At 42.0% G+C, this 27,481-nt stretch overlaps 2 protein-coding genes across 1 annotated transcript; one reads left to right on the forward strand and one right to left on the reverse strand.

Moving 5' to 3' along the window:
- The window catches only part of LOC112573377 (regulator of G-protein signaling 19-like), a 112,051-nt gene that overhangs the window by 75,447 nt on the left and 9,123 nt on the right, over positions 1-27,481 (forward strand).
- On the reverse strand, positions 11,324-27,189 carry LOC112573376 (arrestin domain-containing protein 3-like). Its single transcript, XM_025253675.1, has 9 exons — positions 26,265-27,189; positions 17,260-17,464; positions 16,302-16,424; positions 15,549-15,781; positions 13,852-14,031; positions 13,428-13,628; positions 12,980-13,091; positions 12,585-12,781; positions 11,324-12,262 (listed from the first exon to the last, which is right to left on the reverse strand). The coding sequence occupies exons 2-9, from the start codon at positions 17,369-17,371 to the stop codon at positions 11,840-11,842; spliced, it is 1,581 nt and encodes a 526-aa protein (XP_025109460.1). The 5' UTR covers positions 17,372-17,464; positions 26,265-27,189; the 3' UTR covers positions 11,324-11,839.

Genomic DNA, 27,481 nt, shown 5'->3' on the forward strand with positions numbered 1-27,481 from the left:
TCGGCTGAGCTCAAAAGAGTAAACTAGGAAAGATGAAGAGCAGTGAAACTGGCCTTGTCATTTAAACCCCATACTACTTCAATTATTCCTGACTATCGCTTAAAGATTTTCTTTACTTTAACAAAAACTTTTATTATTTGCTTTTGTTCACTTTTGCAAGATTAAAGTTTTAAAGAATCTCAAAATTGTTAAGTGAATAACAGACTTTTGAAGAAACTAATTCAAAATTCTGTTACAGAGATAAAAACATAAAAATCCAGAACTAACCGAGGGATCAGCTGTAGGAAATCTTTTATCTGTGTTAAATATTAAAGTGAATTCTAGCATGACGGCAGATGTTAGTACCGGCTTGAAATGAGGAGGACATATCATAACAGATTAAGGATAAGTCATAATGAATACAAAGACAGATCATCGTGAATACAAAGACAGATTATAGCGGATATAAGGACATATCATAACGGATAGAAAGACATGTTATAATGGATAGAAGGACAGGACATTCTGTATAAAAGACATTACGGTGACTGGTGGCTATCGTCTTCTCCACACTATTGTTTCCATCAGTTTTTGGTAATCTACAAAAGCAACAGAGGATGCATCTAGAATTTTTCTGGAAAGTTAAATACCTTCACAGAATAAAGTACTTTGTGTTCCCTGCATTCGCTCTATCATTGCGAAACTTCCCACATGTCTGGTTGTATTAATGGACCGACTCAGGAGCCAGCTACAACCACGACGACGACAGTGGTTGGGTTAATGTGTTGTTGCATAGTTAGGGTTTTCACTTCTAACACTCGATCACTTCTATCTTCACAGTTATCAGTCCTGTTTCTTTATTTCTACTTTTTTCGTGACTGTTCTGGCATTGCAGACTGCCATCTGACATACCCGCATCCTGTCAGCTGGTCCTGAGCCAGTGGTGCTGACTGAGTGGATGTGACGGAGACTTTGTGTCACATTGAGGAGTCTTCTTTGTGAATATTCCTCTTTCCTTGCATGTGCTGTGAGCGGGGTCAAAGGTCTGTAGAGAATGGCACCTGTAACTTGAAGCTGACCCCCCAAGAATGTCTTTTGTGATCAAGCTTTAATACGCAGCAAGAGATCTTTTGGTTGTGCCCGTCCTTTTCACAACAGGTAGCATAACACCTTATGCCTATCCAAACAGAGAATGGAGATTTCTAGACAATGTAGTGTCCCGAATGAAAATGCGATGAAGAGACTATGCAGTTCGGTCATGCATCCGCACTATCTTTATAAAAGAAACCTAGGGACAGCTCTTCAGGATTTATAAAATGCTGCAATACAGCTGTCCTTCCATTTGGGTACTGATATAGCAACTGGCTCAAAGACTAACTCGGCTGAAGTTAGCCATGATGACAAACACAACTATGTCCCTTAGTATCCATGGTAGCATTGCTGCGTAATTCAGATCCATCAGATTTGTTGGAAAGGTTGTATCAGTGAAGACTTCGCCACCTTCCACTTATGTACACATTGGCTATGACTATGCTCTGTTTATAAGCATACTGCGTCCTTGGCCCCGTCAGAATTAATTTTGGTATATTCAGCAGCTTTGAGTATAAACTTTGTAGACCCGTGAAATTTTGGGGAGGAGAAAGGGAATTCGTGAAGAGAAAGGTTAACGCACCTGACACTGCGCAAACAACGCTCACATTTTGAAACTTTTAGTGTTATTTTATAAATATTTTAAAATACATGGATAATTTTTGCTGCTGTCACGTGATCTCAAATGCCCACACAAGCCCAGGGGTGCATAGAAAGTCAGGAATAACATTATTTTTAATCCTAAGTATGTAGTTCGTTGTCCTAGGCCTTTCGTTATCACAGGTTCTTCAAGTTGGCCTGATGGAGACTTGCTTTCATATTCTGAAAACGCCAGAAACATGTGAGGATGGAAAGTTGTCATGACAACCTGTAACGTGTGACAGCTATTTCTTGACCGGTGACAATTTTCAGGCGAATGAAATGTTCGTGGTCAGGATTTGATCCCTGCTGCCGGGGACCCCTGCGTGACGGACGTCACATGGCACCCTTCTCAGTTTCACATTTGAACCACAACCATTTTATAGACGGCGATTTTACATTCCTTGTGTGCACCTCCAGGGATGTAACAAGGGGTTGGAGGGTAAGGTGGGAGCGATAAGACTGGGTACCCACGCATCAACGATTTTTACACAACGCCACGGAAGCTGAAGACGGGAGATAAATGGGGTGGGGGAGGGAGGCGACCATCAGGTTTGAGCGAGTGGTGCATGGGGGCAGTGAGTGGCTGGATGCTTGTCAATGAGTCTGAGAAGATGGTTATGCGCATGCGCAGCCGACGAGATGGGACAACCTGTGTTACTACGCGGCAGACTAAGGGGTCAGTGGGTAGGTGGGTGGGTAGAATAGCTCGTGTGGGGGACGGGACTGGTTCAGACCACTATCATCGCTTGTGTTCTTGATTTTCACATCTCATGCGTCCACTGTTGAGAGAGAAATCCATTTTCCTTCTTCCTCGACGGTCATCGCCATGTTTCTCCTGTTGATCTCGGTCTTGCTTTCCTCATATCCTGAATCCGCGTGGCTGGGAAAGACTGTTACGTCATCAGTATATTTTAATCTTCGAAAAAAATTATTATTGTCACAAGCGCACACTTTTTGGGATGCTGGTGTATTTGAACACTTGCCAGCACCAAACTGCCTCATGAATATTCAAGGCGCTCGCACACGTCATCGAGCCTCGTTTTAGATATCGATTTACCGATTGGCACAAGAAGGCTGCTTGCATCACATAGGGTGACCCTGTCGACATGCTCACTGGAAAAGGTAATGGATGAGATGCTTTATTTTTGGCTTTCTTTTACCCCTTTACCATTTCAATATTTGTATTCCGGAAAGTTTAGCTTTGTTATATGTGTTTTGAAACGATTTTCGCTGCCAAGGATCAGTCTGATGTTTTGAAGACATTTTGAATGAATTTATGTGTAAAAGGTTAATGATGACAGTTGAAGGGGAGGGGGTTGTGATGAAGAGAGGTGTAAGCTGTGATTTTTGCGACCGTTCACAATGTATTGGAATCTCAGTGTAGTGTCAATACACAGCCTGTACACAACAGAACATTAAAACTTTAGTTACATTAGTTACTTCGCATAAAGAGATGCACGATGGACACGAATTTCAGATTGTTTAGTATGTTTATTTGTATTGTTTTGTGTATCCAGCTTTGTTATACGGAACAGATCGTCGTTGATCATGCTGTGATGGCGTTGAGTTGACCAATATTTGATGTTGGCCGTGTTCTGGAAGGGAGGATGAAGCAGAATATTCGTCAAACATAGGGACCGCAGTGACTAGCTTCTAGAAACGATGCTCAAGGAGTTGACAAGTACCCTCGTAGCCCTCGGAGAAACCTTTTGTTCGTCGGTCTAGTTTTGTCGCATTCTTTGCTGTTAAGAGAGTGGCTCACAGTTGCTAGTCGTTTGTGTGTGCCTCTGTAGTAATGCCTTCGTTTCTTCCATCGGCTATTGTTTGCAAAGAAACGTGCATGTCTAAATGGTTGACGGGCCCCATGAAATATTCCCAGAAATTCAATATGCATTTTCAGTAGTTAAGTTTTGTTTTCTTGATAAAATTACTCGTACATACGGTTAGAAAACAGAGAAAGGTGATGATTGAAATGGATTAGTGAAGAAAGAGATAAACTAATAGAAGCATTGGGAAATATCTTCTCTCAAAAGCCTTTCTGGAGAAAAATTAATCACTTCGTGAAATGTTTGTAAAGATGTTTAAAAAAATAAAAATTGTGTGGCATCAAGAAACTAACAGTGAGATAGAGAAATTTGATTGAGAGTGACAGAGTGAAAGAAAATAATCTGTAACAACTTCCACTGCTGTCACTAAAAAAAAATGACATTAATATTGATGTGCACATATCGCTGATATTCAACAGTTTAGATTCCTGACCACTATTGAATACTTGGTGTGCCAGGGTGCCGTTAGCTCTGCCACAGGAACAACCTCTGCCACATTCCGCAGACACGTCGCCAAGAGACCTGAAGGTCCACTCATTGCCTCTCTTTTCGGTCTTCTACTTTCTCCTCTTCTCTACCTTCATTGTGCACAAGTGTTGATGACAATAACTGTGAGGGAATACAGAATTTTCATGGACTACTGGCAGAAACAGCTGGCAAAAGGCCAATCGGATGACCTCGGTTACCATAGTGATTTCTTGCATTCGCCGGACTGGGTGGAGGCCCCATGACGTGTGCGGGACGCCTTGAAATGGACTGCTGGCCGTCAGGACTAGATACTCATGATAATGAGGAGTGGTCCATCGGACTGGATCGGACTTTTTGTGTCTGTTGCGTCCACGTCGAGTGTGTACTCCGACTTCACAACTTAAAAAAAAATATTTAAAAAAAATTCAGTGAGTGGAGCGGGTTTCGGTCGGAGCAGCGCCGGTCGATGCGATGCATGCTTGATTTTTTTCAAACGGGTGTTTGTGGTGTCCGTACAGAGAAGTTCATGTAAGAATTATTTTTAAAAATTTGTATATGTCGTAGACCTAGAGCCGGCTTCTCATAACCTGTTTCCTACGATACTATTTCCGTCACAAAAGCTTAGACTGTGAGCTGTCGCACCCTGTTGGCATTGTTTTTGTGTCAGCTGATAGAGAATAAGTTTGAACGAAGGAAAGAATGTGCGGCATATGCACTAGATCAGCTTAGTCTCTGTTATTTTCCTGTGATGTTTTTCATGATACATGGAGCCTTAAGCACTGTTTCAATATTTAGCCACTAAAAGGTCAAAGTTTCGAGCTAGCCAGTTTGCAGTTGTCACAATCATGGGCGTGTTTTAGTTTCAGCTATCAGTTCCTACAGTCGCCGACATGCAGTCAGCAGTCACGGAATATGATTCCAGAGATCATGGACTTTCTTTAGTTCCACCAGTCATTGAGGACTAGGCACTCCTGATAATGGGGACTGGTTCACAATCGTGGGCGTGTGTCATGTCCACCAATCATGGATGTATGTCATTTCCAACAATCATGGACGTATGTCGTTTCCAACAATCATGGACGTATGTCATTTCCAGCAATCATGGACATACTTTATTTTCAACAATAACACACGACCGCTCCACCTAGGCGACGAATAGGAAGCAAGGGAGCTGCATGCTCCTTTGATTTCTCTTCTATTAGTTTTTTTTACATACCACACTTGCTTGTTACTTTTTGCCTTTTCTATGCTTTTTGTCCCTCTCTCCCACTCCCCTCACTCGACACTACCTCTCCTCCCTCCACCTGCAATTACTGTTCTGCCATGATGTCTTTGCAACACAGCTCACTGAGTTCGATAGTGATTTTGTGTCCTCACGAACTTCTCACCACACACATTACAGTCTTCATTTCTGTGTGCGCCTCATGGCCACTCCTGTTGCCACTAGCATTGGCTGGAATATACATGTTACCGATATTTCTTTGTATCCACGCTGGAATCGTATCTTTGTGCGAATTAACCTTAACTAACAATGGCTTTATTGTTCTAGCTGCATAATGTCTGACATAGATCTCTGTCGGCGGTTTTGAAGTCTTTATGAGCATCTGGAACAGACGACAACACCGAAGACCATGTGACTTCATTCCCTGGGATCATATAGACGACAGCCTGGAGCGGCCTCACACTTTTAGGTAGCAATCCACTAGGGGGGGAAGTAGTTGTAGATGATGATAATGGTGGTGGCGGTGGCGGCGGCGATGGTGGTGGCGGTGGTAGTGGTTGGGGGGAAGAGAAACAAACTTTAGAAGAATTTCATATCGCTGTATGTCAAATTGTATATTTCCCCCAGCAACATGAAAACATGACCATTGGAAATTCGAATTCGTTAAACTTGAAGATTTAGGCGCATCTTAATGCTTTTGAAAGCTAGATGTTATTTGTAAACTTGTTGGTACAGGTATCATTAATGCTGGACAATGACTTCTTTTGCTTTTATGTATTCGCGCGAGCGTGCATGTGTGGGTGGGTGCGTGCGTGCGTGTGTGTGCGAGCGCGTGCATGTTGTGCATGAGAGGTTCGGTGAAATGCACGTTCGAGAAGTGAAAAGGTGTGAGTATAAATTCACTGTCAATGTAGGCTATATAAATGCGTGTTTCTCTTCTGTGTGTATGCGTGCGTGCTTGCGTGCGCGTCTGTGCTTATGTCTACGTATGTGTGCCATGTTCAGATTTGCAATTTGTTACTTCTAATATTGTGTTACTTTTCATTTACACTGTGCGTCGTTATATCTTTGTGTGAGTGCCAACTTCCTGTGTCGTATTCGTGGGAGCTATGTCTCCTTTGTACAGAGAGAATTCGTGAGCGACGGGACCTTTCTTTTTTTCAATGAGATCTGTTTTATTTATTTAGTATTTCATTATTTATTTCATTTCATTTCCTTTGGAGCATTACTACCAACGATTTTGTCACACAAAGCCCAGCACTTTGTCCCCTTTTCATGACACTTGATACTGAATGACTGACATGCTCGTAAGTTATTTTTTCTGAAGGTGATGAGAGTCCAACATAGCTTTCGTGTATAGCCGTAATTTCAAACTAAATCATGAACGTTTGGTGTACTTCTAGCATGGCGAAAGGCCAGCGACATGTGCTAGCTGCTGCAACAGGCGGTTGTATGACTGTCTGAGGGACGTGTAGGGTGGCCGCGACCATCACACGCCATTTGTCGTGCGAACCACTCACTCCAAGAGGCCGGCAGCAAAGCTGGACTTTGCTGATTGGCTGTTAGAGATTCCGCATGACGTCATTACAGGACAAATCAGATTTTTTTTAAAAAAAGAGCGACAAAATTGTCGTGGCTTTTCCTGTTATGTGTAAAATCACTTTTTACTCGATATTTATTTATTCACTATTGTGAAAAAAGTTCTGATTTACCTGAGAGGACGAATACATAGGAAGCTCTTTCCGCTTTGTTAGAGAGCTTTGGTTCAACTTACCACCTGGACGCATACACACACAATACAAGGGCATATACATAGTCACCACACACACACACACAGCTACATTGATACACACTCAAACACAATGACATTCACAATCGCATTCCAATCGACATGGAATCAGATGATAACGAATGCATCCTGTTGATCGTATACCACAAGCTCTTTTAATTAATCAATTTTTAATTGAAGTTCCACGACTTTAGAGAGCTGAATGTCTCTTTCAACAATGAGGAGTCCAGGTCCATTGACAAACATTGTAGTTTTTGTTTTCTGTTTGGTTGGTTGGTTTTTTTTTTTAATATTTTTTTTTTTTTTTTTGAGTCGGGATCAAGTGTCCTGTCTTCATCGTGTTTTCCGTTTGAATGCAACATGTGCAGTGTCCACTCTGTTTTAGCAACGAGACTATTGTTCATATCTGGTAGATGTCATCTTCTCCCACCTCCAAAATGTCAGGTTTTTTTCGGACGCACGTTTCAAGGGTGGTCACTCTCTTTGTTAGGCCTCATCGCGCTGTAATTACTGACTTGTTCCCTCCCTTTGTTGTTTTCGCCTCCGTCTGTTACTCCTCCTCCTCCTCCTGTTCTCTTTGGTCTTCTACCTCCTTGTCAATGTCTTCTCCATCATCATTGTCACACACAACGACCCAGATGTAAAGAAGGCGTCGTGTTTTGTTAGCTGCTCCAGCAAAACAGCACCCTATAAATTATGTTTCTGTGTCAACTATTGTTTGGCCCTCTGTCTCTCAACTTTCTTGCACAGCCAAACCCTTCTGTCCCTTCCCCCATGTCTGTCCCCCTCCCTTTCCCCAAGATAGCCTCATGTTTACTACGTTTTCAGGTTTCTATTTTACTCTATATTTTGATTTCTGTGTGACAAAAAGGCTATCACCTTTAATTTTATATCAATTGTTTTAAGTCATGAATGTGATTGTTTCGAATTTCGAGAAATCCAATAATGTCAATTGTCATCAAATTAAAACATAATCAAAATTGTTTCTTTTTTATTTGTTTTTGTGTTGCTAATTTTGGAAAGTGAGATGCTCTCTCTCAATTGATTGATCGATCTATATATATATAAGGAGTAGGTGAATGAGTAGATGGATGTCTAATAGCTTAGTTAGATAAGTTGAGGTTGGCAGATAATTTTAGGTTGATAGGTAATTTATTTAAGTGGATATGGGGACGGAGGAAAAATATGAAGGAAAAACTGTCAGACGGCTGGATGGCTAGAAGGAAAGGGATTAGAAACTGAGAAGATGGATGAAAAGTTTTTTAAAATTTATTTCCGTCATGCACTATCATCTAGTGACACACGTCCACCCATCGCATGGGTGGCACCCGAGGTAGACGGCAAAGGGAAGCCACTCGTATCTCCTACACCTGGCACCCACAGGTTTGGCGCCCATAGTGCGCGTGCACGCAGCACGGACACGAGAACTACACGCACGTGTTACAAAGGTAACCTTGTTACGGTTTTACAGTTTTGCCTCAGCATGGAAACGACAAAGAGTCGCTGTTCTTAGAAGAGGAAGGAAATAAGATCAAAACACACACAGAACCTAATATAGTGTTACGTATGTACGCTCTCTCTCTCACACACACACACACACATGCGGACGCACGGACTAACGTCCAAATTCAAATAAAGCAGAATAAAGAGAAATTGTTAAAATGTGAAGGTAAAAATATGTCTCTCGTTTTAGGGCCTGCCAGAGAGCCACTCACGCGGATGAATAACTTCAAAGTGAAATACCAGGACGAACATAGGAAGCGCACAAGGAGGCGTTATTTCTGCTCTGTCAAATAAATTGCACAGCTACTAAAAGATGTGATAGTCTACTGTGTGCTAACCATGATGCTGCTTTGACAATTGAGACACAATCTTCACATTCCCATGTACAGTGAAAGGTTATGTAAGTGGTTGCTGTTTAAATAGATTGTTGTCTTGACAACGTGCAATAAATTATGTAGAAGTTTATTTTTTATGTAAAGTTTAGGGTTAATTAACTTAATATTATTTAATGAAACATTTATATGGCATATTTTCACAATCTAGGAAGCTGCACTCTCTGCGCCTATTGATAAATAATAGAATCTCAAGAATCCTGGCTATTCCGATTAATACACGCAAGTCAGCCACTAAGATAGAAAATCAACAAACGTAAAAGAAACAAACAGGAAATAAAAACAGAGTGAGAAAAGTGAGTGCAAAAGGACACTTGACGAATCAATATTGTTTTAAAAATGCAGTGAGGACTGCCTGATGCCTGTTGAACATATTGTTAGCTTGTTTGCTGATTATGAACGAAGAATTCTGTTTGTCTCGACCCTGGGTGTGCAGTAGTGTGTGTGTGAGCTTGTTGGCGCGTGCTACTGTGCAAGTGTGTTTGTGTGTTAGAAAATGACAGAGGAGAGAGATAGGGGGACAAAATGTAATTAACTCTGTTCTCTCTCTCACACACACACACATGCTTATGACTTTACCTATGAAAATCGTTTTCTCATTTGTAACTTGCTGCCCTGCTTCAGCTTCCGTAAAAGATTACAGCTCGGTACAACTTTATTAAAGTGTTCTTATTAACGCAAAGATAAGCTAATTTTAGCCTAAGAAACAAACCCAAGATGAAAAGATCCTTTAGTCAGTAGCGACAAATGTGTGACATTAACTTGACAAAACTTTCGTCCTGTTGAAACGGACAGCAATGTTCGTTGCGTTTGGCAAAGTTTTGTTTAGACAGTCATAAAAAAACAGGGAATGAACGAATGGCTTCCCCTCAACATATTCATTTTAGCGTTGCTTTATTCCGACGCATCAATTACCTTTCCGTAATTTGTAATGAAAAATAAAATGTGTTCAGCCAAACCTGAAAACTAAACCATACAATAGCAGTTGCTTAAACCTTGACAGTGTACACAGCTGTTTTTAGTTCTCACACGGTAAACGTTGCGACAATTAGTAAGGAAATATATATATAATCCAGTAAGAAGGGAATGTAGATTTTTAACGTTATCTATTACAAAATGAATGTAAGTTCATGTTACCTAGTATGAAAGTTATTGCCTTTTATTTTTCATCTTCTATGGTCCAGTCGTTAGATCCTCACCCCGTTCTCGTGTTCAGCCCACAATTACTTTGCATAAATTTGAAGCTCAACCTAGTTACATCACAAACGATATTGATTGCATTAAATGCTCTTACGCATTTTAGGAATATTTTTCAATATTTCTTTTAGCGATGCAGCTTGCACGTTGAGTATGCTCTCTGATGGTGGTGGGAAAGGGAGATAATTTCTTGCGTGGAAAGGATAGTTGCTGTACTGGACGCTGGCAGTGTTTAACAAATATTTCTGTGCTGTTATGTGATGTCTTCTAAACCGTTGGCATGTTCGAGTTCTCACTGTCTGTCATTGCTGACGTCAGTTTTAAGTCATATGACATGAGAATCCTTCTGAAGTATTTAAAAGGGGTAGTAGTCGTTATGCTATCAAGAAATATAACATTCTCGATCAACAATAATAAAAAGCAAGGGTGAACGGTCAGCTACAGTTACGTTCGCACCACTTGGTAAGTTTAAATTTCTTTTGTTGTTGTTATTGTTATTATTGTTATTATTATTCAGCACCACCAATGCATAAACAGTCTCTGCTTTAGAAGATAAGCATCCTTTAATTCTCTTTTCTTTGCAGCAGAAAAGTCCCCGGTTGCAGTGGTTCGTACCTGAATTTACGAGGTAAAATAAATGAATGGTGGGGAAAAGTTGGGCTTTTGCGTGTTGTGCCTAAGATATTTAGTTATTTCGTTCGGTTCACGATGCCCTATCGGCATATACTATGGAAATTTCTTTGAATCCTGGGCAATATACTTTTCTGGTGATGGAGGGGAGTATAAGACACACAGCAGCAATTGACCTTCAAAGTCTACAACGGGGTGGATATAACCTAAGATGGGGTGAACCTCAATGAACAGAAATGACCTACAATGGTAAAGACCCAACCTCCAATGGCCGATTTCCTTACTTTTTCACTGCAGAAGTTTCCCACTTAGCACATGTTGCTGAAGTTTTAATGAATTCTGGCGGTGGAAAAGGGAGATAATTTCCAGCGTTGACACCAGAGGAGGTTTACTATGCTAGCCGCCTTCGGGTCATATGGAACAGCTGACAAAGGTGATGATGCAGAGAATGGCACTAGAAGCGCTCATTACACCTTCCAGTGATCTCTAACCTCTGACCCGACATCATCATCTATATTCATGCTGGAAATTTTTTCTGGTCTCGCTATGCGACTTTTCGTGGCCAAAAATAGCTCCGACACCAGAACAGTCTTAGTTCTTTATTTCCAGTCTTTATTTTAACCACAAAAAGGCGTTAAAATAACGATATTAAATGTGCTCTGCCGTTGATTACCTCAGCAAACTTAGTATGAAAGTCCTGTCAGGCTTTTCTGTGAACCTCGTCTGCACCCGTCACCCTCGTCTACCCTTTCCTTGCACAGTTTTGCGAAGACAGCAGACACAGACCTAAATTTGAGAGTAATATCCACTGGACATGGCAGACTGGTCTCCCACTTGGTCATTATTCTGCACCCTATAGTTGTGCAGTTCGTGTTTCAATGTGTCTCGGTTGCGATGGGTGTACCCTGGGCATGAGCTTGCACTGGTCGAAAAACGTGATGCGCCGACCGTGCTGTCATTTTTTCCACATTTTTGGGAAAGGAGGGAAAAAAACGTCTCAACTCAAAAATCCCAGAAGTCAATGTTTCGTGGAAACATCCCATGCTTGAAAAAGTCTCCATGTGAAGGAGAGCATTCCATGAGTCCTACACACGTGCTGCCGTTAAACACCGCTCTGCGAATTGTCCATGAGTTCCAGCGGAAGTGCCCAATTTAACCCTTGACCTTCTGACCCCTCTTCTCGCTGACGTTTGATCGGGGATGTTGCCGCGGCAGCTGCTGCAGTCACGCCCACCGACGCCGCCGCGCTGCCAGTCGCTGTTCTCAGACCTTCTGCACCAATCGTGAAAGTCGCGTGGTGTGACGACATCAGGGGCACACGCTCGGCCTCCGCTCCCCGTGACCCCTTCACGAGGCCCGGCAGGTCGTCGTCGCTGAAGCGGGACATCCGATCCTCTGAGCTATCGAGGCGGACCCTGCTCAAGGTGCTGACGTCTTCGCGACTTCCGTGACGTGAGCCATTAGCGTAGACTGTGACGTTTTCTCGACTTCGAGACAAGCTGCGACCTCTGGACGATCCGGGTACCTGAGGTAAAGAGGCATGACGTCATGCAACAAGAATACCTGGGGCAGTGAAGTAGAGTGGTCCACCGTGTCTAATCCTCTCTTCTCTACGGCCTTTCCCTGATAAATGAGCTATTCATCAAATAAATATGCCCGGGAGGTTTACATCCTTCCCATGGGACCATAATGGGGTGGGAAACTATTATACCCGAGGTGAGAAACCGTTTTACAGTCAGCCTTGTGAACTTGCCTAAGCCTGACAATTAACCTAAGCCTGACTTTGCACTAGCGGCTCGAGACATGGTAACCAAATGAACATTTAGGGCAAGCCCTTTGCCATTCACCTGCAACAGGTTGGTGCGGCTGCCGCCTGACGACCGACATACTGATGGGGGTCTGGAGGATCGCACGGTGACGTAGACAGGCCGGTAGAGGACGACCTTGTCCATCTCCGAGTCGTGGTCGTCGCCCATGTACACCTGACCCATCTGGAACTCCGAGCTGATGTAGTTGCCACCTTCCACGTTCTCAACGGGTACATCTGAGATGAACGGAACCGCAACGATGACGACAAAAATAACAATGATGATGATGATGATGATGATGATGATGATGATGATGATGACGATGACGATGATGATGATGACGAATACCACCACTACATGTAGTCATCAATCAAAGAATTCTTTTTTTCACCACTAACTCATCTCCTACAGCGGACTAAAAGCAAACAAATTACCATAGTGAATATCAGGCATCGGCGAGTTAGGAATCCTGAAAGGCAGTGTTGCTATGGTAACTGGAAACTCGATCTCTGTCACCTCCCGTTCCGCTTCGGTGTTCAAGCATAGCTGCAAAGAAGAAACATGGCCAGTGGTTACTGCTAATGTCGATGTACACAAGAAATTAAATCGTCTCCACCCGACAAAGGTGGAGACAAGAAATAAAGACAATCAGCAATGTATACAAGGCGACTTTCCTCACCCTTCGCTAAAACTAACGATATAAATAAGTCACAAACTAGTAACAGTAAGCAGGTATGTATAATATATAAAATGGTCGTAAAGGCAGTTAAGAAGTCAGTCTATGATAAATTAGAGGGAGAAAAATTTGAAAAATATGGCATCCGATACAGGTTCGAAACACTTTAGGTATGTAGTATATTTAAACCAGCGATAACTTCTTACTTTGAGTGAGTAGTAGATCTGCACCAGGCCAGACACACCAAGCATGGTGGGTGGACACACAGGGACGTGGCAGCGCTCGCTCAAGGAGTGCAAAGTCGAGGTGTGGTGCGCGCGCACCCGCTCGGACTCTACCTCTACGATGGCGTGATGAACTTCTTTGGACAAGCCGAGCACACCTTTGTTGATGAAGAACTCGACGTGCTGCACAAAGGAAATGCGAAAAAGGGATGCAAAAACCGGCATCTTTAGCTCACATCTGAATAAAAATCTCATGTAAGAAGTGAGTGGGTGAGAAAGTAAGAAAGAAAAGGGCAGCTTTATGTGCCGTGCAAACAAAATGCGAAACAAAGGGCAGGGAGGAAGAGAAACAGACTGAGATAAAGAAAGTTCATGCATGCAGAGAAAGAGAGTGAAAAAGTGGCACCTGGATAAGTTTGCAGTCAGCCCAAGCATCGTAGTCTCCGCCATTTTGAATCTCCAGCTTCAGGCGGACGTTCTCTCCACAGCAGTAGCCCGTCCTCTCCAGACTGCCTCTCAAGAGGAGTGGTCCCTTTCCACAGCACAGGATGCACGTGTTTCGCTTGGCCACAGCGACTGCAGGTGCCTGGAGCAAAGGCGGGGGGAACATTCACCCGTTACATTAGCGAATTTTCAACAAAAAATCAGTCCGGCGCCAGTTGAAGCCGTCGTCAGATTTATGCTGATGTTAGAAAGTGGGATTAAAGACACAGGAGTGGACTAAATGCCTAAACACTTCCAACATGGTGATCGAATAGATGTCGCTACGGATACCCACGGGTGAGTTATCTCCCCACTTCCACTTGTCTCTCTTAAGACCTTTCCAGAGGTCTCCAGAAGGTCAAGTGTTTGAGGCAAAACTGTTTGTTGTGTTAGCATGCAACAGCAAACAAAAACAAATATCATATATATATAATATACTAATCATAACATTTTAGACTCTAATACACATTAAGTACAGGAACTAGGAAATAATTTACAGAACATATTTTCAATAACAAAAAACATATTGTTTCTAAACTTTGCTCAAGTATGTGCATATCAGTCACGCTGAAACTGATTGGATCACGTCAACTATGAGTCCATTGGAAGCTAACGCTCATAGTTGACGTGATCCACAATGAGTCTAGAGTTGACGTGATCCACAATGAGCCTAGAGTTGACGTGATCCACAATGAGTCTAGAGTTGACGTGATCCACAATGAGTCTATAGTTCACGTGATCCAACAAGCCTTGACGAAACTAATAAATAGAAGATGGCGCCTGGTTATTCAGGTCAACCAACAGCTTTTACGCACGTCTCAATATTTCGGGATAACAGATTTTTCTCATAACCTCAAACCTGCTATCACTTGAAGAACTATTGTTTGGGACGATGTTTATTTTGCCAACTGCTAATCGATCGCAAGAAGGAGAAAATCGGCTAAGAAAATAGGTGACCGAATAATTCTTCTGATACCCTTTCAAGAACGATAACCGGTGGCTTAAGGGAAGAGAGTTTCGCCCGATGTAGAGTGCATGGGAGGACTGGGGGCTACAAGAAAGGTCGCCTTCCGATAAATAAACTGAATCTGAAATTACAAGTGAGATTTAGCTGTAAGATAGATACATACACATTTTGAGACTTGCTTAACGTGAACTTATAGCGTGCAAGACGATATTTTCCTATTTAGCTAACTATTTTGTTATCATCCTTTGATGTTTTGAAGAAATGGTAGCTTTTATTTATGGCGAGCCCTGCTGGTGTGCAACCTTCGAAATATCAACAAAGCACGGTCACAGTCACTGTCATTTTAATATCGCAGCCATTGTAATTTTAAGGTCTCAGATTGTCATATTTTGGAGTGCTCAAACTTTATATTTTTCAAACTTATAATTGAGGCTTAAAATTTGTCTACAGTATGTAGCAAATAAAGTCATTGAAGACATTCTAGTCATCAAGCAAACTGACAGTGAGTTACCATCCCCACATTTTGAAAGCAGAGTATCTACTGTTTCACCTTACTCATACAGCTAATCACTGAGCAGTGACCTGTGCCCCTGTCACCAGCCGATTAGTCAACCAGTCAGCCAGGCTGTAGTCACCAACCAAGTGACACTTACCAGCAACCGCTCGTCCATGCAGTCGATATGCGGACCAATGATGGTGAAATACTTGACCCCTTGAGGGCACGATGCATAAGGAATGTCCAAGGTGACCCGGATGTAGTAGCGTATTGTCCCATACTTGCTCTCGAACGAACACGGCAGGGCAGATTCTGGTAGCTTGAACTCAAACGGATAGGTGTGAATACCTCGGGGCAGGATTGGTATTGGAGTGTCTTCATCACCAGATTCTGAAGTATTTGTAAATAAATAAATACAAAAATAGGCTGGTGGATTTGGTGGATTTGATTTTTATTATGGGTTTGGTTAGCCTGTGTGTGTGGGTTTTTTTTAGTAGATTTGTTTGGTTGAATATTTGACATGATTTTGTAGATTGCTGCTGGCTTGGTTTGTGGTTTGTTTTGGGTTTGATGGACTTGATGATTCACAATGTAAAATAAAATATGTTTGACCAAATTCCCACATATACATTTACAGAACTGAACAATCAATACATGAGACAACAATACACTAAAGTAGACTAAGAGCTATAAACACAAAGCCCATACCTAGGCCGAGACACAACGTACACAAAGTCTACGTTAATGTCATGACAACGTACACACCCAGTCCATGCTAATGCGAGAGCACAAATAATGTAGTCCCAATCCCCCAGAATGCCATAACAACAACAACAACAACAACAAAACTTATACACCACTCCACGCTAATGCCATGACACATCCCGCATGAAAGGTTCTCGGGACCAACCTCTTCCCCACAAGAGTCTCCTCTCGTCGATGTAGTGCTCATCCTGGCGAACAGTCCGCCGCTCTCCAGCCCGATTGATCTTCCACTCAGTGTGCGCTTTGCCCCGGAAGTGCAGCCGAACGCCTGCGCAACAGAGGACACGACACAGTTACGTATCACATGACCTGGTTTGGGGTGTTCAGCCCTGTCTGTGCGGGTGCACCATGACACTGTTCACTCACAGTCGGCATACAACAAAGCTTTGTGTGACGTCACCTGCAGGCGTGCGCCAACCGCCACAGTGCAGCGATCGAACGCCTGCGACACATGCAGGTCACACATGTACGAGTATTTCCAGAGAACTGATTGGCATTGCTGAGATTCTGCATGCAACCACGATTAATTAGTTTTGCAATTTGCTTTATGCACGAAATATCAGTGTTTATTTTCACGGTATAGTCATTTCCCATCTTGTACTTTTTCTACGTTAGTTTACATAAATTTATCAAGATGTATTATGTGCCTCTCTAGTTTATTATTTTATAGTTTATTATTAAATTTATTTTCTTTATCGCAGGCTTGATTATACTTTCGCCAGTAGTCTTTGCGATCTCTTCAATGATTTCGGTGAGGTCAGTTTGTTAAAAATACTCATCATTTTATTTTAGCATTCTCTCCTATGCTTATCAACACCTCCTGTCTTCTCTTTCGGTGATTCTTATAGTCGTGGTCATTTTTTAACAACAGTTTTAGCGATTTCCGAGAATATTTTTAATGTTTTAAACTAAAGCAACGAAAATCGCTCATAAAATAATTCTAAAACATCCCTGCAACATTTCTAAACGGCTTAGAAGAAATGTTGTCAGACACTTCCAAAATTGCTTTACACAACAGTTTTAAGATTCAGACATGTGCGGCGCAACTGAGCCCTGAACCACCGTCCGAACCTCTTCCGCTCCCAGCAAGGCGAGTTACGTACCTTTGATACGCATATTCTCTGAGTTCTCCACGACCACCCGTCCCGTGACTGTCTCCCCTGCATAGTACACTTCACGGTCAAGATCAAGTTCGAACGACTTCAAAAAATCCATCTTTCTTGTCCAGTTTCAGCAGCAGTGATGTATGGCAGCGCCTCTGTCAAGGCTGATTGAGCAAGGTCGCCACGGTCAAACTGTCAATGACACCTGCAAGCAAAAGGTAGTTTACAGTTTCACAGAAGTTTTTGCCGACCAGACTACTGTCCATTCTCGCACATTCTTTATCTTGGTAATTTCATCACAGTTAAAGTGAATCTACAGAATACAGTATTCTTACACGATGATTAGTTCACAGCGTTTAACAATACGAAAAAATAAAGGAAGAAGATGAATCAATAAATTAATTCGCTGTTTTTCGTAAAGAACAGAACTGACAATAAAGTTTTTCTTTTGAACAAGTTTTTATTACATACTTTTTACATGTAAGATATTTATACTATTGTGAAATATGTACAGTAGAAGACGTGATTATTGCACTTTGTAACATTTACAAGAGGTATTTCACCTCACCCCTTGATTTAAAATTTTATCGGAATAAATAACACATATACACGTATGCAAACATACACGCATGCTTTAATAATAAGATGAAATCAATAAATATTTTAATGCACAAACCTGCCCCTACCGATAAAGGTCATGGCATTTATTTTAAAATCAATAATAAATCATTAAAGCCAACTTCCTTTTTTCCTCCGATCAGTCGTCCCTACTTTTAACTGTGCACAGCAACCACGGTTTTTTAAAAAGTGAAGATGTCACTGTCGAGGCTGGTACACAGGTTGGAAAGAATGGGTTTTAAAGACATCGTGTAAACACCTGCCAGATTTAGAGAGGTGAGCATTTCTGACATTTGATAACTGTCGAGACTGGTCCTTTGAGGAGAGCTGAGGAATTAGCAGTTGTTTTATTTAGTGATTCCTTGTCCAGTCAAGGTAATATTTTACATTGTTGGTAGAAGTTTGATTTTCCCAAGTGTATATTGGTTTCTAACAGATAAAATTGTATTTTGTGTAATTTCAATTTAAACGGAATATTATTACATAAGAGCAAAGCTTTGTAACATGTGCGATGCTGGTTATTTGAGTTTTACGCAGTCTAAATCACGTGAGACAGAGTAAGTTTAAGGGAGAGACAGAGTTGGAAAACGTAGTGGCTTTGCGTGGATTTGATATGAGTTTTCGTGAATCACCTGGGGAACAAATTGCTTGACTCTTGGCAACATCTTTGCCCCTCTAGTTTGCACGGGACAGCCATGTGCACCCGAGCAGAGACTTGGAGGAGACGAATGGCTTTATGGGACATTTCTGTGAGCCCTAGCATCGACAGGCCATGATATTTACCAATCCAAGCCTAACGACAGACATCGTGGTGATTCGTGGGAGGACGAGCTGTTGTCTGTTTGCGCCGATTCCCTAGAGGATGTGTACATATGCACTTGAGATTACTCCTCTGTAACCATTGCCTAGTGATGACACATGCTGGAACGGCAGAAACTGTGACACTTTGTCCTCTTTAATAATTTAACCAGACGGACCAAGTTCCGGTAGATTGCTTTTCTCAAGGACTTACTCCGGTAGGAAGAAGTTAACGTTTGCAGGCTGTAGTCAACAATGCCAAGAACCTGTTTGACAGGACAGACATTAAAGGAACGAACAGTATAGTAGGTGACGTTTGATGAGTGTTTACTCGTGATTTGTTTACATGAAGGGGAGAAATATGAACCACCGTTATTTACTTATTTATTATTTATAACTGATCCCGGAGTTATTAACACTGAGGTTCTTCAGTGCGTCATGCGTGCTGTGCTAGTTTAGATTACCAGATGGCGGTTGTTGTTGACATATTTGTATTCTAGTCACGTGTATATTATATTCCCGAGGACGAAAGCATTAGTAGAACGTACAATAAACGTTAGTCCGACAGCAAAGGACCTCTAGAGATGTGAGAAGAAACAACCATGACCATGATTGCCCGCGCGTTCCAGATATGTTGTTACTTCTGTTCTACTCCATCCTCGAAAAAGTCTCATTAAAGATTAACCATTGTATGCCGAGCATGCAAGGCATCACGATGTTCACTTTTACATGCAACAAAGATGAATGATACGAGGGCCTGTCTGTAAGCTACCGAAACAAGCACTTTATTACTGCCTGCGTCCCAAGTGTAAAATTGTCATCTGTCGTAAACAGTTTATCACAACCAACGAGTGAAAAATAAAATGAGACGGTAAAGCGTGTAAACAGAATTGTGATTGGGTCGCGAAAAAAAATATATAAAAACCAGAAAAACATACTAAAAACATGATAAGTGAGCGAATAAGAACATGAAGAGAGAAAGAGTTAATGACAGGATGAGAGATACTGAAGAAAGAAGAGAAGAGAAAGGGCGAAGAAAAAGGGAAATAAGGGTACCAGAGAGCGAAAAAGCATGCTGTAGGGAGCTGATGTTGTACCCTGAGCACAATAGTTGCTAAGTTTTATCACGAATATATAGTTTTCAATACAGATACCAACTTTACTGGAGAATGTTAAAAAAATTATTACCTTTATATGACAGGTTATGTTCAAACACCTGAGCGAATGTTCTTCGCTTGGTCTTCAGTTTTATTGTTCGGCAAACACAAGCTTTCAAACATCGACATTCTCAGGTCTGCACTGACAACGGACCGTGACGTCACAGTCGAATGGAGTCACCTGTGAACACACCTGTGAACATGTTCCCAGCTTCCCCCCTGACTGTAGCTTTGAACACTTGTGCATGTCAATACTTGGCAGTTATGCTTCATGATTCAGTTGAATCCTCTGTGATATGGATAATTTATTGTATTTCCACCTTTTATGTCAGCCTGAAAGCACTACACAAATTTTGTCGGTTGGAACTTCCCGGTTGAAGTAAGTCTTTTATGGAGACAATCCTGCAAAGGGTTTAGGCTCATAGGAAGTAAAAATGTTTTATCTATGTTTATGTTAATGCTTGTGAAAGCTGCTCTGGCATCTTTAAACGTCCACTTCTCTCTTTTTGTCGTTCATACCTGATTACATAATACATACATATTTATCTACACATACATGTAATAACCACATACACATAAAACGCATGCCTGTGTGCAATACATATACCCAAACATATATTCCTGCTTGTAATTCACCCAAACATATATACGCACACGGACCTGATAGATATGGTATACACACGATAAATATATATATATACATAAAAATATACACGTGCACACAAACGATATATATTTATATACAATTCTTACACATGTTTATGTACGTTTATAACACACAGTTACATAAATAAACATATGCAAGTATGTACAACCACCCATCCGTTCTTTTTGAATGTATGAATACATGCATATACATTACATCTTCTTTTATCTATGTGCGTGCACGGCGACTGGATGTGAGGTTGTCTACATGTAGATGACGGATGTGCAGTGTAACAACAGCCTACAGACCGATCGACCTGAATGATCGAGGAGAGAAGTGTGTCATGGCCAGGTCCGCCATGACTGGGAGACTGTGGTGGCCAGCAGAAGGGCCTGCTGCTCCCTGGCGAGCATACGTATTGTGTGGCGTTACCTCAATGGCCCAGCGGGGAAAAAAATCCGCATCCATTAGCTCTTTCAACACCGTCAAGCGGTTTCCGTGGCAACCGTGACACTGGTAGTAAATCGATGCAGGCGCGCTAACGTTGTTACCTAGCCCACTAGGCCAGGCATGGTGTGATGACGATGATGATGATGCTGAGGAGGAGGAGGACTTTTGTAAGTGAAAGAGGTGGGGAGAGGGGAAGCTTATCATCATCGTCACCGTCGTCGTTGTCATTATCATGATCATCACAATGACGCTGATAAGACTAATGGCAAACTCGGGTAACTGCAACTGAATGTCGTTGTTTCTTCTAAACATACAGAGTGAATGGAAGGGACGCTGGAGGGTACAAGACAGTATTAAAGTGACCACTGTGATGATCTTGGATCTGAACATGAACTCTTGCAACGTGTGTTGTTTTGGATACATTGCGGGTTTATTTCGTTTACAGCACGCACTAAAATTTGAAAGGATCAAAAATACAAGACTAGTGAATCAGAAAGAAGGCCAATGGGTAATAAGATTATAAAAGAGAAAACTTTAAAGCTAGCGGGTAATAATTTTTGCATTGCAGACAGAAAAGGTCAGAAGGTAACCAACCTACTAAATGGTATCGATAGGAATGCACACTTTAAACCCTACCTTGTGGTACTAGGTGAAAGGTTCGCTGGTTCAGTGGGTCAGAGTCTTATTTACTCACCTTTGAAGTTTTACAGCTGTGTCTCACAGGACAAAAAAATATGCTAGTCACTAATTGTCCTTATCTTTTTTAGCAGATGACTATGAAAATTAAAGACAATAACTTCAGCCAAGGTAAATAAGGAATGGAACCAGTTTCTAAAAGATTGATTTTTAGATAATTTAATAGCAAAATGTGCGCATTTGTTGATACAAAATGAGAAATTATTATTGTCAAGATGAAAACGTTTAACATTTGACATTTTCTAAACGGATTAAATAGGGCAGGTAAATCGGTTAATGTCGGGACTAGTGTGTGGCTGCAAGAGTTTTAAATTAAGAAAAAGAGGGAGGTAAGAAAGTAATTTCTTGCTCCCCGCTCGCTGTGTTCTTACTGAAACGTTGGAATTCTTTGATGAGATATACAGTTTGAAAACTCAATGTTTACACGAAGATGAAAAAAATTAATGTAATTAATAAACAATAAATTAATTAAGTTAATGTAAAAGTTCTCATCAGGAGGAGACTGGGTTCGTGTCTGTAGAGTAGACGGTAATGTGAAAGGCGTCCCACCGACAAATTGCAGGAGAAATATTGTGCAAGAGGGAGAGAAAAAAAAAATGTGTAACATGACTGGAAGTGTGTAAGAGAGAAAGAGGAAGAATTCTGAAACCAGTGACTCTTGTGGACACAAACACTTATGACCACCAGGTATATTCTAATTTTTTTCCGAACACAATTTGAATTATGAAGTCACAGAAACTCCCTTTAAGTCATTTTAAACTCACTACTCGTAGGCTCTATCGAAGAAGCATGGCCTAAGACCTTAAAGCAAGAAAATTAAGACATCACAAAAATTGAATATTAAAATAGATGAAGAAAACAGATTTCATGCCTTCTACAACAGATCTTGAGAAAATAGAGGTGCCTTGTAAAGTCTAATAATTCCTACTTTAGAATAACTAAAATAAAAATGAATTAAACATTAAACTTTGAAATGTTCCACGAAATATTTGTAAAGCACCGACAAAGAATAAATAATTCAGTCTTGTTTTCTTTATCAAGTACGTGGTTAATTTTATATAGCAAGCTAGCTTGAAATGAGCTCAGCCAATAACTATAATAGAGAATATAAAGGGAATAACAATCTTGAACATGTAAAAAAGAGAAAAACAACAACGTTCATATCACAAAAAGTGAGAAATAACATATTACATGCTTGTACTAACGCTAAATATGATTGTTAAATTATTGTTACAGTTTAGTTCACGTTTGAGTTTTGCCGCAGGTGTCTGTGTTATTCTGTAGTTACATTGTCTGGGTTACACCACCATGTCCACACTATACTGGAGTTCCAGGAACGGCTCTATCACTTTACCTACAATGACAAATGCAAAGCTGAAAGAAGCTAATTTGTGCCGGAGGATGAGGTATTGCACATACGGGCAAACTCTTTCCGAGACATGACATTTTGCCCGAGTGCCGCCGTGTCTGATACCTCATCAGACTCATTTCCCAGGATCGCTAGACTGCTGCACTGTACAATGTACACCACATTATCGATTCACAATCGCTCATCTGCTGCCAGCCCTATACGAATAAATAATCATTGGCAGGAGTAATAAAAACAGAACAAAGAAAATATTTTTACAAGTAAAACAAACATTCTTTGTTACTCTGACTTTATTTACAGGATTCAGATGTTATTATTATCGGTAAAGACGCTCGATGCACTTACCTAACCTGTTACACAAGTGGGAAATGTTCTGGGTGGAATATATCCGGGTGGCAAATCCATGGTGTGGGTTTGTTTGGGACGAATAAAAATAGCGTTGCTCTTTCATGCATTTAACAACCATGGCCAATAGGGAGCGCTGGGGATCGAGTCTATGCGAAACAGAGACTGTGGCAAATGTTAAGTCTTGGTTCTGAGAGGCTTGTCAGTCAAAAGCTAAACGAGAACCGAGAAGTCAGCCATGTTTCACGGGCGACCACTGACAGATTTCCGTGTGATTTGCAAGTGGATGGGGGCGCCACCTTCGTGGTTTGTCACCGACCAAGTATTTATTTTTAACTCTGGGCTGGCCAAGAGCGGACAACGCAACAGAGCCAGAAATAGCCGCCAATCAGCAGGCGCGCAGCTCTTGGCAGTGTTGGCAGACATGAGCGAACTGCGGGCACGGCCTGGCATTCTTACAGGCCTACAAGAGGGGACTATCCTCCCCAACCTGATTGAATATAGGATACAAGATTACAATCAACATGCACTGACACAGGTCTCACAGCCTCTGAAAGTAGAAATGAATAATGGATACGATTATGTTTTTCATGAGAAGCCAATAGAAAAAAGCAGCATACATTATCTCATTTTCTTGACCTGTGCATGGTGACATTTGTACACTTTTCTTGGAGGGGGCTTGTTCACTCAGATTAGGGGAAAACTTTCTTGTAATGATCTCAGCCTAGTGATTTGAAACAAGTCTTGCAATTGTGTAGATATTTTGACCAGTCACAAGCTGGCAGCAGATTTCGATTTCGCGTAGCCAAATCTTAGCCATCGTAGGAAGGCTCCTCCCTCCATCTATAACTTTGCTCAGCTAGGTGTGGATTTAACACGTCCAAACCTTCAGTCTCACAGAGCTCACTAGGAGTTTTGATGGAAACTAACCAGACTTCTCCATAGACAACAGCTTTCCATATTCTTCCGTGACAAAATGAAGGCAGTCCACATGCTGCAATCAATGCTCGTTTACAACAAACTTGTCCCAGAGAAGTCACGACAACCTTAATCATGCCAAGCCAAGCTGGAACCATTTGTGGCTGACTAGCAGTCGCATTCAGATAAAGCAACGTGAACGTCGTGGAGCCAATGCCCAACGTTCATTCTGTTGGGTGGCACATTGATGTGGCAGCAAGAAGACACAAATTGGAATAGAATGCGATGTGCCTTCTAATGCCTGCATAAACAGTCATGACACGCAAGATAAAATACCCTTACAGTGACACTCTCTAGAGTTATTTGTAGTGTAATCATAGATAAATTTTAAAAATACGATAATATGCTACAAAACATGGATATTGGAAATAGGTGGAACTTGTGAACAGCAAATACTCTTTATGAGATGAGCAAATTAAATGCTATTTCGCATCTTCGGAGCTCTTTTTTAAACTGATAAATATTGAATTGTTAAATGTTCTATATCCACATTAAATTAAATACATTAAAGAAGATTAAATAAAAGATGCACGTAATCATGGAGTTCTTTGTTTATAACATGACTGTCTTAGTAATTTCTTTTCTTAAAGACCTACACTCTCCAGCCAGACGGTTGTAATCGCCCCCTGGCGATTCTGGTTTTACACCGGAAAGTTTTCGGTAGAGTTACCTGCCTTCACGCAGTTTGTGTCAACAGACAGGCATAACAGGCTGGTTGTCTGCTTGGCTGACCTATGTCATTCGTAAAACAATGCAAATATTTTCAGAATAAATACTTTATAAACGCATGTACTAGAAATCTCTGTGTAATGTTTGCACATCGCCAGCTTTCTGTAAATTTACCAAACAAGGTATGTCCGTCGTCTGTAAAATACATGCTAAAGTATCTTAATCACCGTCGCAACCATTGCTTACATATATCACTTTTATTATCAACCTCTCTTTTCCATGAATCACCTTTATAGGTCAATGTCTCTGACTCGGTTCATTGATCGTCAAAGAGTTATTTTGCTTTTATCTCGTCTCGACAACTGTGCACACTGGCGCACGATCTTACCTGAGAAAATAATTGTTACGAAAGTCCGAAAATCAGAAACGGCAAACTTCCCACTGTCCTCATGTCCATAACACAAGTCTAATTCAGATGCCTACTTTTATTGCCCAGGGGTCATAAGATTAATGCAAATGACTGCAGATCATTTTCAACATCTTATCTCGCATATTAAACATGTAATCTTTCAAGGTTTTAATGAATGTCGAATGGCTTGTGGCTATTAACAGTCTACACTGAAAACGTTAATAATTTTACGATGTTGTTTACAAGTCTAAAAAAAAGGTAAACATGCGTCTCAGGTGGTGAAGACTACAGTCGACAATGGTAGGCAATTACCTTGCACGAGAGTGTGTTAACGTGCAATCCAGTTTAATGTGTTCTCTGCGCGCACGCGTGATGCGTGTACACTCATTGTGTCTATACTTCTCTCTTACAAAAGTATCCTACGAACATTATGACCCTACTCACTTGCAAATGCATTCCCCCATCCACCCCTACCCTAATTCCTCATCGTTTCCCGCTGTGACCTTGGAGGCAATTTCATCCCCTCCACCCTCCCCACCCGTTCCCTCAAGGAAAGTCCTTCGCAGTTGTTATCCGTAATCTACAGGCGACCGAAGTGAAAACATGGCTGCCGGCTCACCCAAACAAGCTGGCCCTCGACATACCTCATTACGTCATTCATCAAAAAAGCCGTTACGTCACACCAGCTTGTTAGATGAATGGGAAAGTTGTTTACTACCGAAATAAATATGTATCGTATCGGACACATATCCTACAAGCACGTACGCACGCGCACACATAGCATAGAGCCACACACACATACACAAGCCTTCACACACAATGTTTCAAGAAGAAACGCAAAGGGAGTGAACCGCTCACACTCGTACTCACCCAGAGTTAGCGCGCGTGCTAATCCAGTATGAAGTAAACAGCTGCAGCACCACTCGCCCTTCGGTTCCAAGTCACGGCTGGAACCAGCAGCAATCCCACCACCACACGTTAGTCACCACTGACTCAGGAACCCACCATCCGGCGAGCAAACAAACAGAATCCCCCCCTCGTCGTGCGCGTGCGTCTCGTCTGCCAGGTTCATCCACTCAGCCAGCTTTTTCCGTAGTCATTGGATTAACAAACTGTGGCCCAGACACGCCACCGCTCTCACACCGCCGCGTCTTTGCTCCTCCGCCGTTGCTCTTCTCAGTGATGGCCAATCCATATTTCTACGCCATTCCTAAAGAAAGTGGTTCGTATGTTGATTGATTCGCAAAAAGAGGTTAGCACGCCAGCTAGCCCTTGATTTCTGTGTCATCTAGCCTTAAAATAGACGGTCCAGAAAGCGCTGGATGGCCTCGTTGCCAGTCTTTTTTTCCCACTTTCTGCGTGTGACCGGGCGGCAGAGAGGCGGAAAAAGGTTTTCACAAAACACGGTTTCTCCGCGCAAATCCCTGCGATCGATGCACCGCCATCGCCGGCGCGCACGCGCACACCATTGCACCTCGACCCAAGTAGGACGTGCGTAGGCCTGCGTGTGTGTGTGCTCGTACTGCGATGGTGTGTATGTGTGTGTGTGAGGATGGACGGACGACAAGGCGAAGCTTAGTCTGTACTGGCAACAATGTCTGGCGATGGCGCACACCGGCCAGTGGTGTCAGCAGCTCATTTGGCAGCGCAGTACGTGGCGCCATTTGCAATGACGAGTGAAAGGCTGGATGTATAGCGCGATTTCCTTGCTTCGCGCTTGTTGATCGCGCTATTGTTGCTTGCACCGCGCTGGCAGCGGTAAAGCTTGATTAATGATGCCGTGAAGACAAAAAGGCGCTTTTCACGTCCAGACCGCTAAAGTAGCCATGGTGATCAATCCAGCTGCACGTGCCGCGCTGTGTCACGTGATGCCATGTCGCGACCTTTTCTGCTGCCATGCTACCGAGAGTAACTGCGTCGGAGGGGAGTGCGTATGAGTCCAACATATAATGTCTATATCATAGACAAGCAGGAAGAGGAAAAGCTGGACAGGCAAAGCGGGCGAGGAAGGAAAATCTGTTGTTTATTTTTTCACGTTCTGCATCAAAAGAGTTGAACAACTGAATACAGTTTCAGCGTGGAATTAC

This window comes from Pomacea canaliculata, linkage group LG10, assembly GCF_003073045.1.
Source record: "Pomacea canaliculata isolate SZHN2017 linkage group LG10, ASM307304v1, whole genome shotgun sequence".
NCBI classification, from domain to species: domain Eukaryota; kingdom Metazoa; phylum Mollusca; class Gastropoda; order Architaenioglossa; family Ampullariidae; genus Pomacea; species Pomacea canaliculata.

What these genes read in the sequence shown, in the direction of transcription:
- LOC112573376 (XM_025253675.1), bottom strand. Translation starts at nt 17,371, where the DNA reads ATGGATTTTTTGAAGTCGTTCGAACTTGATCTTGACCGTGAAGTGTAC. An exon ending in CTGACTGCAAACTTATCCAG is followed by an intron (nt 13,629 to 13,851) that starts GTGCCACTTTTT and finishes TCCTTTGTGCAG; the next exon opens with CACGTCGAGTTCTTCATCAA. An exon ending in AGATCTACTACTCACTCAAA is followed by an intron (nt 13,092 to 13,427) that starts GTAAGAAGTTAT and finishes TCTTCTTTGCAG; the next exon opens with CTATGCTTGAACACCGAAGC.